We start from the raw sequence: 16,383 nt of genomic DNA, 5'->3' as shown, positions 1-16,383 counted from the left end.
TGACGACTAAAATACTACATTACGTGTGGCAGCACAATATGACACTCGCTTTCAGGTGTCAAAGTTCCAATTTTTTTAACTTTTTGGCGTTGCTTTAGCGGAATTTGTGTGCAGGGTTACATTTTTGGAAAACTCTGCAAACAAATGCCAAAAATTCAACCCGCAAAAGTTAAACAATTTATAACATTGACGACTAAAAATACTACATTACGTGTGGCAGCACAGTATGACACTCGCTTTCAGGTGTCAAAGTTCCAATTTTTTTAACTTTTTGGCGTTGCTTTTGCGGAATTTGTGTGCAGGGTTACATTTTTGGAACACGACGTTCAAAATCAAAGTTCAACCCTTAACTAGTTCTTCCTAACTAATTGATTTTTATCTACATGTCCTAATGTGGTTGATTTCATATTTTGACGTTTCTTTTCCGCAGTCTGCCCTTCTACTCTTTCGTTAAGCTTTTCAAGGGCAACATTGCTCACTTCATATTTGATTTCAACTAAGAAGGAGGTTAAAGACTGCAGTGAGTTTTTATCTCTGTGTGTGTGTAATTTTTTAATCCGTTATCTCTTTATACCCTACACCACCACTGTGACACAGGGTATTATAACTTTGTACATTTGTTTGCAACGCTTAGAAGGAGAAGAACTAGACCCATTGATAAGTATACTGATTAGAATCACTTCCTGATTCGATTTGTCCGTCTGTCTGTCCATGTATTCTTGTGATCAAGTTACAGGTCGCATTTATTGTCCGATTGTCATGAAATTTTGCACAAGTCTCTTTTTTGTTCAGATTTTTGATTTTGAAATCGTTTCAGAATTAGATATAGCTTCCATAAATATCTTTCATACGAATTGGCCTTTTAAGGCTGTAGAAGCCACACTTTTTGTCCGATCTTTACAAAATTTGGCATGAGGTGCTTCATTTGACATCTTCAAATGCATTTAAAATTTCATAATAATCAGTTCAGATTTAGATATAGCTCTCATATATGTGTCTTTCATCCGTTATGGCCTTTTAAGGCTGTAGAAACCACAATTTTAGTCCGTTCTTTATAAAATTTGGCATGGGGTGTTTTATTCAACGTCCTCATATGTGTGCCAAAATCGGTCCAGATTTAGATAAAGCTCATATATATCTTTTATCCGATATGGTGTTTTAAGGTTGTAGCAGCCCCAATTATGGTCCGATCTTTACCAAATTTAGCACGGAGTGCTTTATTTGACGTCTTCATTAAAATCGGTTCAGATTTAATTATACCTCCCATATATATCTTTCATCCGATTTGGAATTTAATTTTGGCCCGATTTCTACAAAATTTAGCGTCAGTTGTTTTATTTAAAGTCCCAATGCGAGTGCGAAATTTCATATAAATCGGTCTAGATTAAGACATAACTCCCATATATATCTTTTGTCCGATCTGGTCTTTTAAGGCGGTAAAAGATACTCTTTTAGTAAGATCTTAACAAGATGTAATACGAGGTGTTTTATTTGACGTTTTAATACGTGTGCAAAATTTCATAAAATTCGGTTTAGATTTAGATATAGGTCCCCGATATATCTTTCATCCGAAATAGACTTTAGCCTGTAGAACCAACAATTTGCGTACGATTTTGCATGAGACGTTTTATTTGACGTTCCAATACATGCTCAAAATTTCATTAAAATCGGTCCTGATTTAGATACAGCTCCAATATGGACTTTTAAGGCAGTAAAAGCCTCAATTTTGGTCACATCTCTTCAATATAGGGCTTGATGGAATTCCAAATTTGTTGTCCAATCGTAGGAAAATCCTACAAGGTTCTATTTGATATTTCAATAGGTATCCAAGTTGAAGTCTGACTAGATTTCGAGATAAGTTCTACATATAAAAAGTATTGCGTACACCAGGTGGTGTAGGGTATTATATAGTCCGCTCCGCCCGACTTTTGCCTTTGCTTACTGGTTTTTAGATGTAAACAAGTTTTTTACATCTGCGAGGTGTTTACCGCAACCCTCCGTACTTTATATTTACAACCAGAAACTTTCATTATAAGGGCTTAGTATAGCGTTGCGCCCCAAATTCACCATAAGGATGGATCATTCTGAGGTTTAGTAATTTAAAGGTTATAGCCTCTCAAGGTTGCTAGAGAAAGGAAATGGAAAGTGGATTTGGATTTTGACAGCCTGTATCTTACCTGTATTAAAGATATAAGTCGTTGAACTTGTAACTTGTTCGTTTATACCATTCGATTAGTTGTGGACTTATTAAAGTTTCTTGTTCTCAACAGCACTGTGCGACAAAAATCGGGACTCTCCAGCCCTTTCTCCAAGCAATTCATACCAAAAATTGTGTGCCTTAATTTACATTTCTACATATGTACACGAACATCTTGAATGTTTGTATGTAGTTTTGTTAATACATATAAATATGTCATGTATGTGTATGCATTTCGGAAGCAATTTAGGTCACAACACTATCATTCGATATGTGATTGACTGGGTTGTATGGGGAAGGATAATTTCACTTGGCCATGGGTGTCCGCCTCTGTGATTATGGTCATTATTTGCGAGTTGTTGACGTTCAATTTATTTCAAGCTCTGATAATTGATTATTGTTTTGGACAATTTTACTCCTAAGTAACCCAATGGTGATAGGATTTAGTGTGATTTTAAGAGTATACAGATTTTTAAAGGATATTTTTTTTAAATTATAAACTTATATAGTATTAACGACAACTTTAGAGACCGTATCTTTTAGATTGTCGTTAATGATATTCTTAGGTTGATTACACTGTGGAATAAAATTCAACTTTTTGGAAAAAACAGGAAAATCTGCATGGATTGTAAAAGGGAGAACTAAAAAAAGAATAGTTGATACCGACGACAACTTTAGAGACCGTATCTTTTAGATTGTCGTTAATGATATTCTTAGGTTGATTACACTGTGGAACAAAATTCATTTTTTTTGAAAAAAAAACAGGATTGTAAAAGGGAGAAGTAAAAAGAGAAATGGTACAAAAGCAATACCGGATGGTATAAATAAAAAATAAAATGATAAGTATCGTTTGGTACTACGTTATTGATTATTCAACCCCCTAATGAACCAAAAAAAAAACCTTTGAAAACAACTTTAATCCAATTTTATTTCGATTATTTATGTTAAGGAGGCCACCTTAGCGCAGAGGTTAGCATGTCCGCCTATGACGCTGAACGCCTGGGTTCGAATCCTGGCAAGACCATCAGAAAAAATTTTCAGCGGTGGTTTTCCCCTCCTAATGCTGGCGACATTTGTAAGGTACTATGCCATGTAAAACTTCTCTTCAAAGAGGTGTCGTACTGCGGCTCGCCGTTCGGACTCGGCTATAAAAAAGAGGTCCCTTATCATTGAGCTTAAACTTCAATCGGACTGAACTCATTGATATGTGAGAAGTTTTCCCCTGTTCCTTAGTGGAATGTTCATGGGCAAAATTTGCAATTTCCCCACAAGAGAATATAATGCTATTGATGTAGAATGTCCATAGAATATGTACAATTTCCATTTTCACCGCTTTCGGGTATTTGAACATGCTTTTACGCACTCAAATTGTATTAAAACATTTTTTTTGTTTAACAAATATTTTATAATGGCATCAATATATTAAGTACAAAGCTCAATAAAATTTTTGGCTCGATGACAAGAATACAAATGTGACGCCGCCAATTCTGAATAGCCTCCTTTGTCTGGTATTGAATTGATACCAAATGGTATTAAAAATCTTTGCCAATGACTCGAACAAACTAATACCAGACGGTATTGGCTAAGTACTGTAATTTTTTTTCACAGTGTACAAAAGGGAAGAATTTCCCCCATTTTGGAAATTTTTGGAAAGTTTATGTGAGAATAACGAAAAATTGTAAAAGATCTACACGTTGATGGAAAATACTTTGAGATCGCTTAAATAATAAAGTACAATGCTTCTACAATACAATATACCATATTAAAGTATAATAAAAGTGGTCAAATTAAACTAGAGCCTCAAGAAGTCGAGATCCCAGATCGGTTTATATGGCAGCTATATCAGGTTATGTACCGATTTGCGTCATATTCAGCACAGTTATTAGAAGTCATAACAGAATATAACGTGTAAAATTACAGCCAAAGCGGATAAGAATTGCGCCATCTAAAAGCTTAAGAAGTCAAGACCCATGATTGGTTCATATGGCAGCTATATCAGGTTATGCACCGATTTTGACAATACTTAATACAGTTGTTAGAAATTATACCAAAACACCACGTGCAAAATTCCAGTAAAATCGGACGAGAATTGCGCCCTCTGGAGGCTCAAGTCAAGACCCAAGATCGGTTTATATGGCAAATGCAAATTTTGCTCATGAACATTCCACTAAGGAACTGGGGCAAACTTCTCACATATCAATGAGTGTGAATGATCTCTGATGATCTCGCCAGGATTCGAATCCAGGCGCTATGGTGGCCTCCAGATGTATATATCAAAACATGGACCGATTTGGCCCATTTACAATCCCAACCGACCTACACAAATAAAAAGTATTTCTGCAAAATTTCAAGCGCCTAGCTTTACTCCATCGAAAGTTTGCTTGCTTTCGACAGACACACGGACGGACGGATAGACGGACGGACAGACATGGCTAGATCGACTTAAAATGACATGACGATCAAGCATATATATACTTTATGGGGTCTTAGACGCATATTTCGAGGTGTTACAAGCAGAACGACGAAATTAGTATACCCCCATTCTATGGTGGAGGGTATTAAAATGGATTTAAAAGTCGGTATGCTATCAGAAAACCATTTATCATCAGGATTAAATGGCATAGGTTTACTTACTTACGCCTCTGTAGTTTGGTGGACTGCTATGGAGAAAAAGTGCAACATAAGGACCATATAACAGGTTCAGAAAACATGTTGTCTTGGCATAGGCGCAGCGATGAAGACCACTGGAGACCATCCTAGATATCCGAAACATTGACATACAGATTAAGTGTTAGGCTACGGCTATGAGACTTAAGATGATGGGAGAATGGATTGAGGATGGGAGCAGCTCATACCATCGCGGTATAATTGAGGCGACGATAGGAAACCTGGAAGGAAGTGGAGCGGTTTCCGATCGGATACCTGAGATGAACCTTGAAGTCGAGGGGAACGCATTGCTGCAATCGGCACAGTCTTTGATTGACGGAAGATCATGTTACACGGATGGATCAAAGGTAGAGGACAGAGCGGTCCGGGGGTTTTACATTGAAAACTCAAGGACTGAGATCTTTTTTAGACTGCCTGACCATAATACGGTCCTGCAGGCAGAGATCCGGATGATCACGGAATGCGTGAAGTGGTGTGGTGCTAACGCGAGGACGTCGAGTGTGAACATCTTTACCGACAGTAAAATTGCCATAAGGGCAATAACAACCAGGACGGTAAGGTAAGAAGGAGATTAACGCCTTTTCTGAGGGTGGGAAAATCCGCATCGAAAATGATGAGACGTTGGAGCATTTCCTTTTTCATTGGCCGGCTTTCACGTCCAACAGATACCGGTACTTAGGTAGAGACACAATATCAGACATGATCCAACTAAGGGGAGTGGCATTGAAAGCAATTTAGGATTTTGTAAGTAGCACTTACTTAAAATTTTCTTTCTAGAGGTTACTTTATAGTTTTTAGAGCGCACAACAAGCCGATTACTGGCTTAGCTGTATGTCCATAGTGGCATGGGGCGGATTAATATCTGCACCCTCTTTTCAACCTAACCTAAATGGCATAAGCGGTTTTTATTTTGCAAAAATTACCAAAACAAAGCCATAACATCTGGAAAAGTAAAGTAAGTAATTTTTAGGGATGAGTTGAAGTTCCATATACAAAATCATCCAAGGGACGCGTACAAATTTGGTTACAGAAATATCGGCTAATTCGTATGATTAATTTCTTTCGAAAAACTAACTGCAAGGTGGGCCTGTATATTCATTGTTTTAGTAACATGGTCATACTAGGGTCATACTGGGGTTTCCTATTGTCCTAATATTTACCACCTTTCTTGACAAAACTTCTTCTACCTTACCCTTACCGCAACTGGACTTTTATTATCTCCTCACCAATATCACCGAAAATATCCTCATTCTTAATGATATCTTGCAATTGCCATGGCATGTCAGACAGCAGGTCTACTGGGTTGTCAAGATGTAGAGTGTGATAGTGTTTACTTTCGATTATCATTATTTGGAATTTCCCCCCATGTGCTAGTGATGATGGTGCTGAAACTAATGATTGGTGTGACATTTTCCTCTTACCAAGACTTAATCGAATTGTAAAGCAAACACATTATCATTAGTTTCACGTGCTTCCAATGTCTTACTAATGAGGAGATTACTTAGCTGAAGGTATTCTAAAATCAATACACAATACTTGTCAATACATTGATTTCATGGTGTTTTCAATAGCTGGTAGCAAAGCAATGAATGTTTGTGCTTATACTAAATGTATAACCATTTGTGATAGACACTTTAGATAATTAAAAATAATTAGGATAGCATTTGAAGTAAAAACCCTAGATTGTATAGGCGAGAAATAGACATAGCGAGCCCTAACCGCCTAAACATTTAATTGAGAAAGTGGAGGAAATCCTGTTTTTGATTGAAATCGATGATATTTGACTATATCCATCTTCTTATCAAATTTTAAACCAATATTGCAAACTGTTACGATTTTCACCAAAGCAAGCTTAGCACTAAAAGTTTATTTCTATCTCTCCCCTACCATAGGATGGGAGTATACTAGTCCAGTTATATCCTCAAATATTAATCAACAAACCAAGCTTTACAATCTGTGAAAATTTTAGAAAAGTTGATTCAGACGTTTTTGAGTATAATACGAAACATACAGGGCCATACTGTCCCGATCAATCCATTTTTCAGTTTGTGAAAATCAAAAAGTTATATAGCTTATAACACTGTCCAAACCATCTTACACAACCTGTATAATGCAAATGCAAATTTGCCCATGCACATTCCATTGAGGAACAGGAACAAACTTCTCACATATCATATATGTTGTCCGATTCAAGTTAAATCTCAATGATAAGGCAGTGTCACACACCGCAGGCATCCGCGAAAGTATTCTATTATAAGCCCTGATATATTATACTAATTTCGTCATTCTGTTTGTAACACCTCGAAATATGCATCTAAGACCCCATAAAGTATATATTCTTAATCGTCGTGACATTTTAAATCGAACTAGCCATGTCCGTCCGTCTATCGCAATTATCGTCCCATTTGACTGAAATTTTGCACATAATGTTTTCATTTCACTTCCAACAACTGTGCTAAGTATGGTTCAAATCGGTCCATAACCTGATATAGCTGCTATATAAACCGATCTTGGGTCTTGACTTCTTGAGCTTTTAGAAGGCGCAATTCCTATCCGATTTGGCTGTAATTTTGCACATAGTATTTTGATATCACTTCCAACAACTGTGCTAAGTATGGTTCAAATCGGTCCATAACCTGGTGAAGCTCCCATATAAGCCGATCTTGGGTCTTGACTTCTTGAGCCTCTAGAGGGCGCAATTCTTATCCGATTTGACTAAAATTTTGCACATAGTATTTTGATATTACTTCCAACAACTGTGCTAAGTATGGTCCAAATCAGTTCATAACCTGTTATAGCTGCCATATAAACCGATCTTGGTCTTGACTTCTTGAGCCTCTAGAGGGCGCAATTCTTATTCAATTTGACTAAAATTTTGCACATGTGTGTTTTGATATCACTTCCAACAACTGTGCGAAGTATGGTTCAAATCGGTCCATAACCTGATATAGCTGCCATATAAACCGATCTTGGGTCTTGACTTCTTGAGCCTCTAGAGGGCGCAATTCCTATCCGATTTGGCTGTAATTTTGCACGTGGTATTTTGGTATTACTTCCAACAATTGTGCTAAGTATGGTCCAAATCAGTCCATAACCTGTTATAGCTGCCATCTAAACCGATCTTGGTCTTGACTTCTTGAGCCTCTAGAGGGCGCAATTCTTATTCAATTTGACTGAAATTTTGCACATAGTGTTTTGATATCACTTCCAACAACTGTGCGAAGTATGGTTCAAATAGGTCCATAACCTGATATAGCTGCTTTATAAACCGATCTTGGGTATTGACTTCTTCAGCTTTTAGAAGGCGCAATTCCTATCCGATTTGGCTGTAATTTTGCACGTGGTATTTTGGTATCACTACACACAACATTCATGCGAAGTATGGTCCGATTTGGTCCATACCCTGATATAGCTGCCATATAAACCGATCTGGGATCTTGAGTTCTTGAGCCTCTAGAGAGCGCAATTCTCATCCGATTTGCCACAAATTTTGTACAACGGCTTCTCCCATGGCCTTCGACATACGTGTGCAATATAGTTTGAATCGATCTATAGCTTGACACAGCTCCCATATAAACCGACCTCCCGATTTTGCTTCTTGAGCCCCGAATCGGAAAGAACTCGACAGATGCGATCCATGGTGGAGGGTATGTAAGATTCGGCCCGGCCGAACTTAGCACGCTCTTACTTGTTTTACCTAACTAGCTGAACAGGGCCTGCTCCGCTGCGCCTTCTGTCACTCTTTTATTTTATCTGAGCCCTATACTGTTTGGGGGAGCTGGTACGGCCTTTCAGATATTTCGTCCCAATGTGGATAACATATTGGTTCTCAACTCCCAAATTTCTTCCACTTGAGCCTTATATTGGTATGGTCGGTAAATATATCCAGTTTTGGTTATTTTTAGGGGTGTGGTGGACGCCCATATATCACATTCGTACTCTAGTCTCAAATACATTTCATTTGAGCCGCATATGGTCATTACTGTTTTATATTTCCATTTGGGAGGTTTTGGAGGTGGGGCGGGCCCATCCTAAATAAGGATACCAAATTTCTGTTGTTTAGTTAATATAAACAAACTAAATCGCGTTAATCGCCCCACCCATCTCCGAGATCTGGGGTTTTTGAAAATAGAGTAAGGGGAGGGTCCGCTATTAATGTGATGATATTAGATCTACTTCATTCCCTTGGTTTTGGTGGTGGATTGGAGTAGCCAAACCCTTTGCCCCGAAAGTTGATATCAGATTCATACTCTACTCCCAAAAACCACATTTGAGCTACATATAGCTATAGTCGGTTAAGGGGGAGTTTATAAGATGAGTCGTCCCTGAAACACTTGGCCCTAAAAAAGATATCAGATTTGAACCCCTTTTTGCCATAATCCACAAATATGTCCAGTTTCAGAGGTATGTAGGGTGGGGCGGCCTCCAACGCACTTAGTCCTGAATAAATATCGGCATCGTGTTCTACTGTTATATTCCTTTTATTTGAGCCGCAATTGGTTTAGGGGGAGTTTATGGAGTGAGACTACACCCGAACAATTTGCTTAAAAATTGGATATCAAATTCGTGTACTACAATGAAATACCCATTACTTGAGCCTCTTATTACCATAGTAGGCAAACATGGCCGTTTTGAAGGGAATTTAGGGGGCGGATTCTGAAATATTTCTAATGGTCCGTAGGACCTTCTGTGTCTACCCCAATTTGAGGCAAAAAAGTGTACTCTACTACCAAAGACCTTTTGTTGCTGTCCTATTTTATCCTGATCGGCCTTTATATATTATTTTTAATTTTTTCTGGTCAGATTGGGGGAGTGGGATTGCCCTCCTACATGTCCTTTCATTTGAGTATAATATATTCTCGGTCGTCCTACATAACAGCTTGGTGTTGTTTTTATTGGAAGGAGAGGTTCGATCCCCCCGACGCTAAGACCCAAAAGACAAATTATTTGAGTCCTTTATTCTCGTGATCTACATGTCCTGTTGAACGATAGCACGTGACCCAGACACTTGAACTCTTATATCATTATTAGGTTCGAACTCTACTGTCGTAGACCTTTCTTTTAATTCCCCTTCGAACTCACGTCCTATTAAAGGGTATTTAATCGGTTGGCCGATCACCGACTCTGTCCCAAAAGTGTATACCAGATTCGTAGTCAACTCCCAAAGACCTTTAATTTGATACCCATTTTGTGAGTTTGGGCATTCATGCCTGTTTTGGAGGGTTTTTTGGGGTTGGGGAGGCCCGTAGACACCTCGGACCATATTCTTATAACAGATGTGTACTCAACTTCCAAACAACTTTCATTTGATACCCATATTGCCCAAAATAGTGAAATTTGTGATTTTGGACATTTATGCCTGTTTTGGGGGTTTTTTTGGGGTTGGGGAGGCCCGTAGACACCTCGAATCGAATTCTTATCACAAATGTGTGCTCAACTTCCATTTCATTTCATACCCATATTGCCCAAAGCGGTGAAGTGTCCTGTTGGGGTGTTTCTTGGGGATGAGGAACCCCCTCGAAAACTTTGGGTGACATTTATATACCAATTTCGTACTCTACTCTTAAATACCTTTCATTTGATACCCATATTGTCCCAATCGGTAAACATGTTTAGATGGGTTTTTGGGTGGGGTGTCCCCTCAGGTTATTTGACCCCAAAGTTTTATACCAATTGTGTGTTCCTGGGTTACCATAAGGCGGCATACAAAATTTTGCTTAAAGCCTTGTACTGACTTCGACTTTTCACACGAACAACTGTCAAAAGGCACTACAAAAAAATGGCGGCGAAGATAATGCGAACACATTCCGTACAAATGGTACTGAGTTCTATTAGCAAAATAGTAGCGACATGTCGCTGCATCACGATAAATGCTTACGAAATGGGCCGAATCAACTCTACTTCAGTACTGTTGTCCTTGTGCCGTAAACAGCTGAGAACAATTTTTTCTCGCGAAGTGCACTATCTGTCAACGAGTTTTGGCTGTGTGTGTATTATAGTTAAGAACGATTACACACACAAACAACGAAAAATGGCGCGAACAAGTAACATACACAAAACCAATCACTGATTTTGACAAATAGTGCACTCAATATTTTGTTGTTGGGAAACTGCCACTACCAGTAAATGAATATATCTTGGCCGGCGTCCAAAAAAGCTGTCTGGATATTCCAAGACATGGCGTAATTATAGCTGCTGTATGAAGCCAAAAGTTGCTGCGAGCTATCGGGCGCGTTCACAGGTTGCGGATAGTGGAATGTTCCATACAGAGTAGCTGCAACGGCAGTCGCGGACAATCAGAGGTATCGAGCGGGGAGTCTCAGTGAGAGGTCGGGTGGCACCGGCTCTTGCACAAATACTAAGTGCCTATGATCCTCGACATGACAAGACATCAAGGCACGACATCCACATGACAATGTGGCTACAACAAAGTATAATAAAGGAAAAACACGGTTAACAGAGGTCCAAAACCAAAAGCACAGCATGCCCCTGTTAAAGTAACTGGTTAATAGAGGCCCTTAAATTCGAGGTTAAACTGTATATATTTTGTATCCTGCCCATGATTGACGATGTCAATTTAAATTATCGGCACAAATTCTAATAAAAATATAAATCATATTTTTTTCATTTTTATACCCTCCACCATAGGATGGGGGCATACTAATTTTATCATTCTGTTTGTAACACCTCGAAATATGCGTCTAAGACCCCATAAAGTATATATATTCTTGATCGTCATGTCATTTTAAGTCGAACTAGCCATGTCCGTCCGTCTATCTGTCGAAAGCACGCTAACTTTCGAAGGAGTAAAGCTAACCGCTTGAAATTTCGCACAAATACCTTTTATTAGTGTAGGTCGATTGGTATTGTACAATAAATTGGCCAAATCGGTCCATGTCCTGATATAGCTGCCATATAAACCGTTCTTGGGTCTTGACTTCTTGAGCCTCTAGAGGGCGCAATTCTCGCCAAAACACGTAGTGTTTTGATACCAAAACACGTAGTGTTTTGGTATCACTTTTAACAACCGTGCTAAGTATGATTCAAATCGGATCACAATATAGTGTAGCTGTCATATAAACCGATCTAGGAACTTGACTTCTTGAGCCAATAGAGCGCGCAATTCTCATCCGATTTGGCTGAAATTTTGCATGAGGTGTTTTGTTATGACTTCCAATAACTGAATACCGATCTGGGATCTTCTTGAACCTCTAGAGGGCGCAATTCTCGTCCGATTTGGCTTAAATTTTGTACAACTGCTTCTCTCATGACCTTCAACATACGTGTCTAATATAGTCTGATTCGATCAATAGCTTGATACAGCTCTCATATAAACCTATCTCCCGATTTTGCTTCTTGAGCCCCTACAAGGCGCAATTCTTATCCGAATGAACTGAAATATTACACAATGACTTATACAATGTTCGGCATTCATTTATGGTCCGAATCGGACTATAAATTGATATAGCTCCAATAGCATAACAGTTCTTATTCAATATTCTTTGTTTGTCTAAAAAGAGATACTGCGCATAGAACTCGACAAATGCGTTTAATGGGGGAGGGTATATAAAATTCGGTCCGGCCGAACTTAGCACGCTCTTGTTTTTTTTTTTCATTTTTTGAATTTTAAAAAATCTTATTTTACTTTTTCTTGTTTTATTTTTCCCCTTTTTTATTTTTGTTTCTTAGTTGGTTTTTCTATTTTATTTTTTATTATTTTGCCTTTTCTTGTTTTTGTTTTATTTTATTTTGTGCTTTTATTTTTGCTCAGTTTTCTTTAATATCTATCATACATAACACATATTTACTTTACATTCCCCTATAGTATGGTGTGTCCCATATTCTAACTGCAACTATGTGTATAACAGTAATTTATTTAAGCGAAATACTGTTATAATTCGGCATTTTGTTTTACATGACATTTATTAGGCGGTATTCCAACCAAAGAGGGTAAGAAAGATAAGAGCTGGCGTTAGAGGGCAATACGTGATGACGAGTGACAAAATTTTAAGACACAACATATTTGAATTGCTCACGATATTTCGTTTTTCCTTTATTGCAACTTTCGGTTGCAAAGAAACAAAGCAAAATACGAAAAAATGTTCGAACGAATGCCCGAATCAAAACAGAATAACCCGAAAATGTTGCAACCCTCAATGTGAATCCAATTGGAATACAATAAAAATGTTGTGTCTTTAACGCGAGTTATTTTACGGTACGGGGAAGACAAAGCAGAAACTCTCTCTTGATTATCTTACCCTCTTTGATTCCAACATGCCAATTCACAACTGTCAACAATAAATGAGAAACACGAATTAGACTTTAAAAGAAACAAACAAAACCAATGGCAACGAGCCCAGTCAAGTATCTTCTTAGACTCTCAGTTGCTTGGTTTTTTGTACGAGAGCGAGAGAATGAATTCTTATGACTCTGCTTTCTCAATGTTTAAAAAAGAAATTGGAAAATATTCGCCAGCTGAGAGTACTGCTGTCAAATTGCATGCATGCCAGATGGGCTTCAGTCTTTGCCGTACGCTATAAGAGTTAAGAGTCAACAAGTTGAAAGACACATCCCCTCAAACGACGGGACGCGGGGCAGAGAGAGAAAAAAAGTGAAAAAGATAAAATTAACTTAAAATATAAATATTAAAAAAAGAAAAAACTAAACGGTAAAATTGGAAAATTCATTTGATGAGATGTGATGCGAAGCGACGTTACGACTACGATGGCGATGACGATGAGTTTTGGTTAATAGAGCAAAAACAAAAAAGAATAGAAACAAATGTAAAGTTATATTTAGTTACAATATTGTGTAGTCTCTCATGTGTACTACTGCATTATGAATTGGATATGTAAAACTTTGTGCAAAATCTACGTGCGGACATGCATTAGTGTACTTGAGAACAATCTAACTGTATGACAATATGATGAGAACTGGTTTAAAAAAATATTTTTTTTATGCCGTAAATACCAGCATGCATGAGTGGAATTAATTAGACACTTGTTAATTTTTCATTGCTGTAAAATCAGCAAAAATTAAAATATTTGAAAAAAAATTTTTTGTCTCCCCGAAATAAAATTCGAGCCATCTTCTTTTTTAAGAAAGAACCTTAGGGAATATTCAAGTCATTTTGTGTTATAAGACCCTATACCGCAGCAAAAAAAAAACACCAGAAAGAAATTGGGGAAAAAGACGAAAATATTGAGGGGTGAAAATTTGAGATAATCTGTTCCAATCATAAACTTTATATTCTTTTGGCAAACGTATAAACGCAATAAATAACGAAAATATCACAACGTCAAGAGGACGCACATAGAGCCGAGCGATGATGATTGCCAATAAAAAAACACAAACCAAATATTAAAAATAACACACGCTGTGACAGCCAAGCAAACAAATGTTCCACCATCATCATCATCCTCCACCATTGTCGTCGTCGCAATCGTTGTCGCCTTCGTCGTCATCCTCATCGTCTCCCTTGTTCGCAAGAAAGCAGGCGAGATTTTAATTTCCTTCACTAGCGAAAAAATTTTCATTTTTGGGTCACCAAGAACCCGAGTGAAAAAGTGACGAAACTTTTTGTTCATTAAAAGCACATAAAAAAATTAATTCTCTTACAGAAATGTAGTGTAAAATCTCTGAAGCAGCAGTCATATTTTTTTTAACCATAAATAATTCAAGTAAATAAAAACACAAAAGAGAATCTAGAGAAAACGAAAAACCACAATCAATGACAAAACTAAAGTGACTTAACAGCTGGGATTGGTTTATTCAAAAACAAACAAAAAAAAAAGACTTGAAAGAAACCCTGACCCATCCTTTGGATCCCTACTCGTAACCTCTATCATCAATCTCAAAAAATAGCAGAGGTGTCCGTCATCACAAGATAGTCACCATCTTCCCCGAATTTTTTTCTTTAACTCTTCCCTTAATTTCTTCTTCGTTTATCCCAGCCCCACTCTCGTTTAATGGATGACGAGCTCGAGGACAAAGTCTTCTATCAAACATACGTGTCACACATGAAAATCCTCTCGAAATTTGCTGTGGGCTTTTCGTCCATTAATTCGCCTTTGGCATATTTTTGGAAACTGTGTCGTCTCTATGTTTTGCGGCCCGAGGTGATATTTTGCGGTGTTATCTTATTCTTTTTACTCATCTATTTGCAAGCTGTGGACACATGGTCTCGCGGTCTGCTGGGTCGCATACAGGCCACTCTAAGTGGTCGACAAAAATCCAACCGCCTCAAACTATTGGAATCTTCCGGCCAAGGTGATCATCAATCATGGGAGGCAATACGCAGCCAGAGTTCAGCATTTGCGATATTGGGACGTAGACCTCGCATGGAAGATCGGTAAGTAAAATGTAAACTATTTAATTATGTATATGTACGAGTATGTAAAGTAAAAAGGATTTTGTGACAAACGAATATCTTACAAAATTCGAAATTGGTGAGAATTTTCGTTACAATTTGCTTGGTTTTTTTTTAATTTGAAATCTTCTTTTCAAAGTCTTTTATTTTATACCCATAATGTCAGGATAAATTGTTTCTTATAAACTATCATATATTGGGTTGCCCAAAAAGCAATGGCGGATTTTTTAAAAGAAAGTAAATGCATTTTTAATAAAACTTAGAATGAACTTTAATCAAATATACTTTTTTTACACTTTTTTTCTAAAGCAAGCTAAAAGTAACAGCTGATAACTGACAGAAGAAAGAATGCAATTACAGAGTCACAAGCTGTGAAAAAATTTGTCAACGCCGTCTATATGAAAAATCCGCAATTACTTTTTGGGCAATCCAATATTATGGCTGTAGTAGCCAAAGTATCTGTCCCACCTTTACAAATATCGTTTTAAACATTACAAAGTACTAGATCATCTTTATTAATAGAGCATCTAGACATTTTCGACCGTCTGTTTGCTGAAATCACTACACAGCATAAATCAAACATGATGTATATCTTAATATAAAACCATTTATACCGATCTCCCGAAAAGAAATCTTGTAATCTCCTTGTAATCTTGTACAACCCTGCCGGGTTTGGATAAAGCGATCTACCGATTTAAGTGATTGAGAACAGAAACCGATTTTCGCCATCACAATGAGTTGCATGGATCCCTCAACATATGAGTATAAACCAAAACTGACCATATTTGTACTGCCGATTAAAGGCGTTGAATGCGCTAAAGTCACATTCCCTACACAGAATTTAAGATATGTAGAAGAGATACTCCCTTTTTCCTGAAATTTGAAGCAGTGAAACCCCTTGTTACAATATTTGGACACCTGATATCCATGATTTTATTCTGTGCTCTTAACGAGTGAGTCATCTATATCGATTTTTTCTGTAATTAACTTGAAGTTTTTATATTAGAAAAACCTACCAAAAATTGAGGTCAATCTACCAATTTTGTTAGGAACCTACTAAAAACGGCAACACTAGTCCTAATACGTAGACGCAAATTAGTCAAAATCGGTACAGATTTCGTTATAGCTCACCCGATAAGACCGTTTACGA

General features: G+C 37.6%; 1 protein-coding gene across 3 annotated transcripts in view; it reads left to right on the top strand.

Moving 5' to 3' along the window:
* Nucleotides 1-16,383, top strand: part of LOC106086422 (protein phosphatase 1L) — a 47,607-nt gene that overhangs the window by 9,401 nt on the left and 21,823 nt on the right. The window contains exons 1-2 of one of the 3 annotated variants that reach the window (XM_059364251.1): nucleotides 13,383-13,532; nucleotides 14,818-15,215. In XM_059364251.1, coding sequence (XP_059220234.1) covers nucleotides 14,833-15,215 — 383 coding nt within the window. In that variant the 5' untranslated portion in view covers nucleotides 13,383-13,532; nucleotides 14,818-14,832. Of the gene's footprint in view, nucleotides 1-13,382; nucleotides 13,533-14,484; nucleotides 15,216-16,383 lie in introns of those variants that run through there. The other 2 variants (XM_013251106.2, XM_013251107.2) reach the window with 2 other exon arrangements.

The sequence above is a fragment of the Stomoxys calcitrans genome, chromosome 3 (genome assembly GCF_963082655.1).
Source record: "Stomoxys calcitrans chromosome 3, idStoCalc2.1, whole genome shotgun sequence".
NCBI lineage: Eukaryota > Metazoa > Arthropoda > Insecta > Diptera > Muscidae > Stomoxys > Stomoxys calcitrans.
The sequence above is the reverse complement of the archived record's forward strand: the minus strand, read 5'-3'. Positions and strand labels throughout refer to the sequence as shown.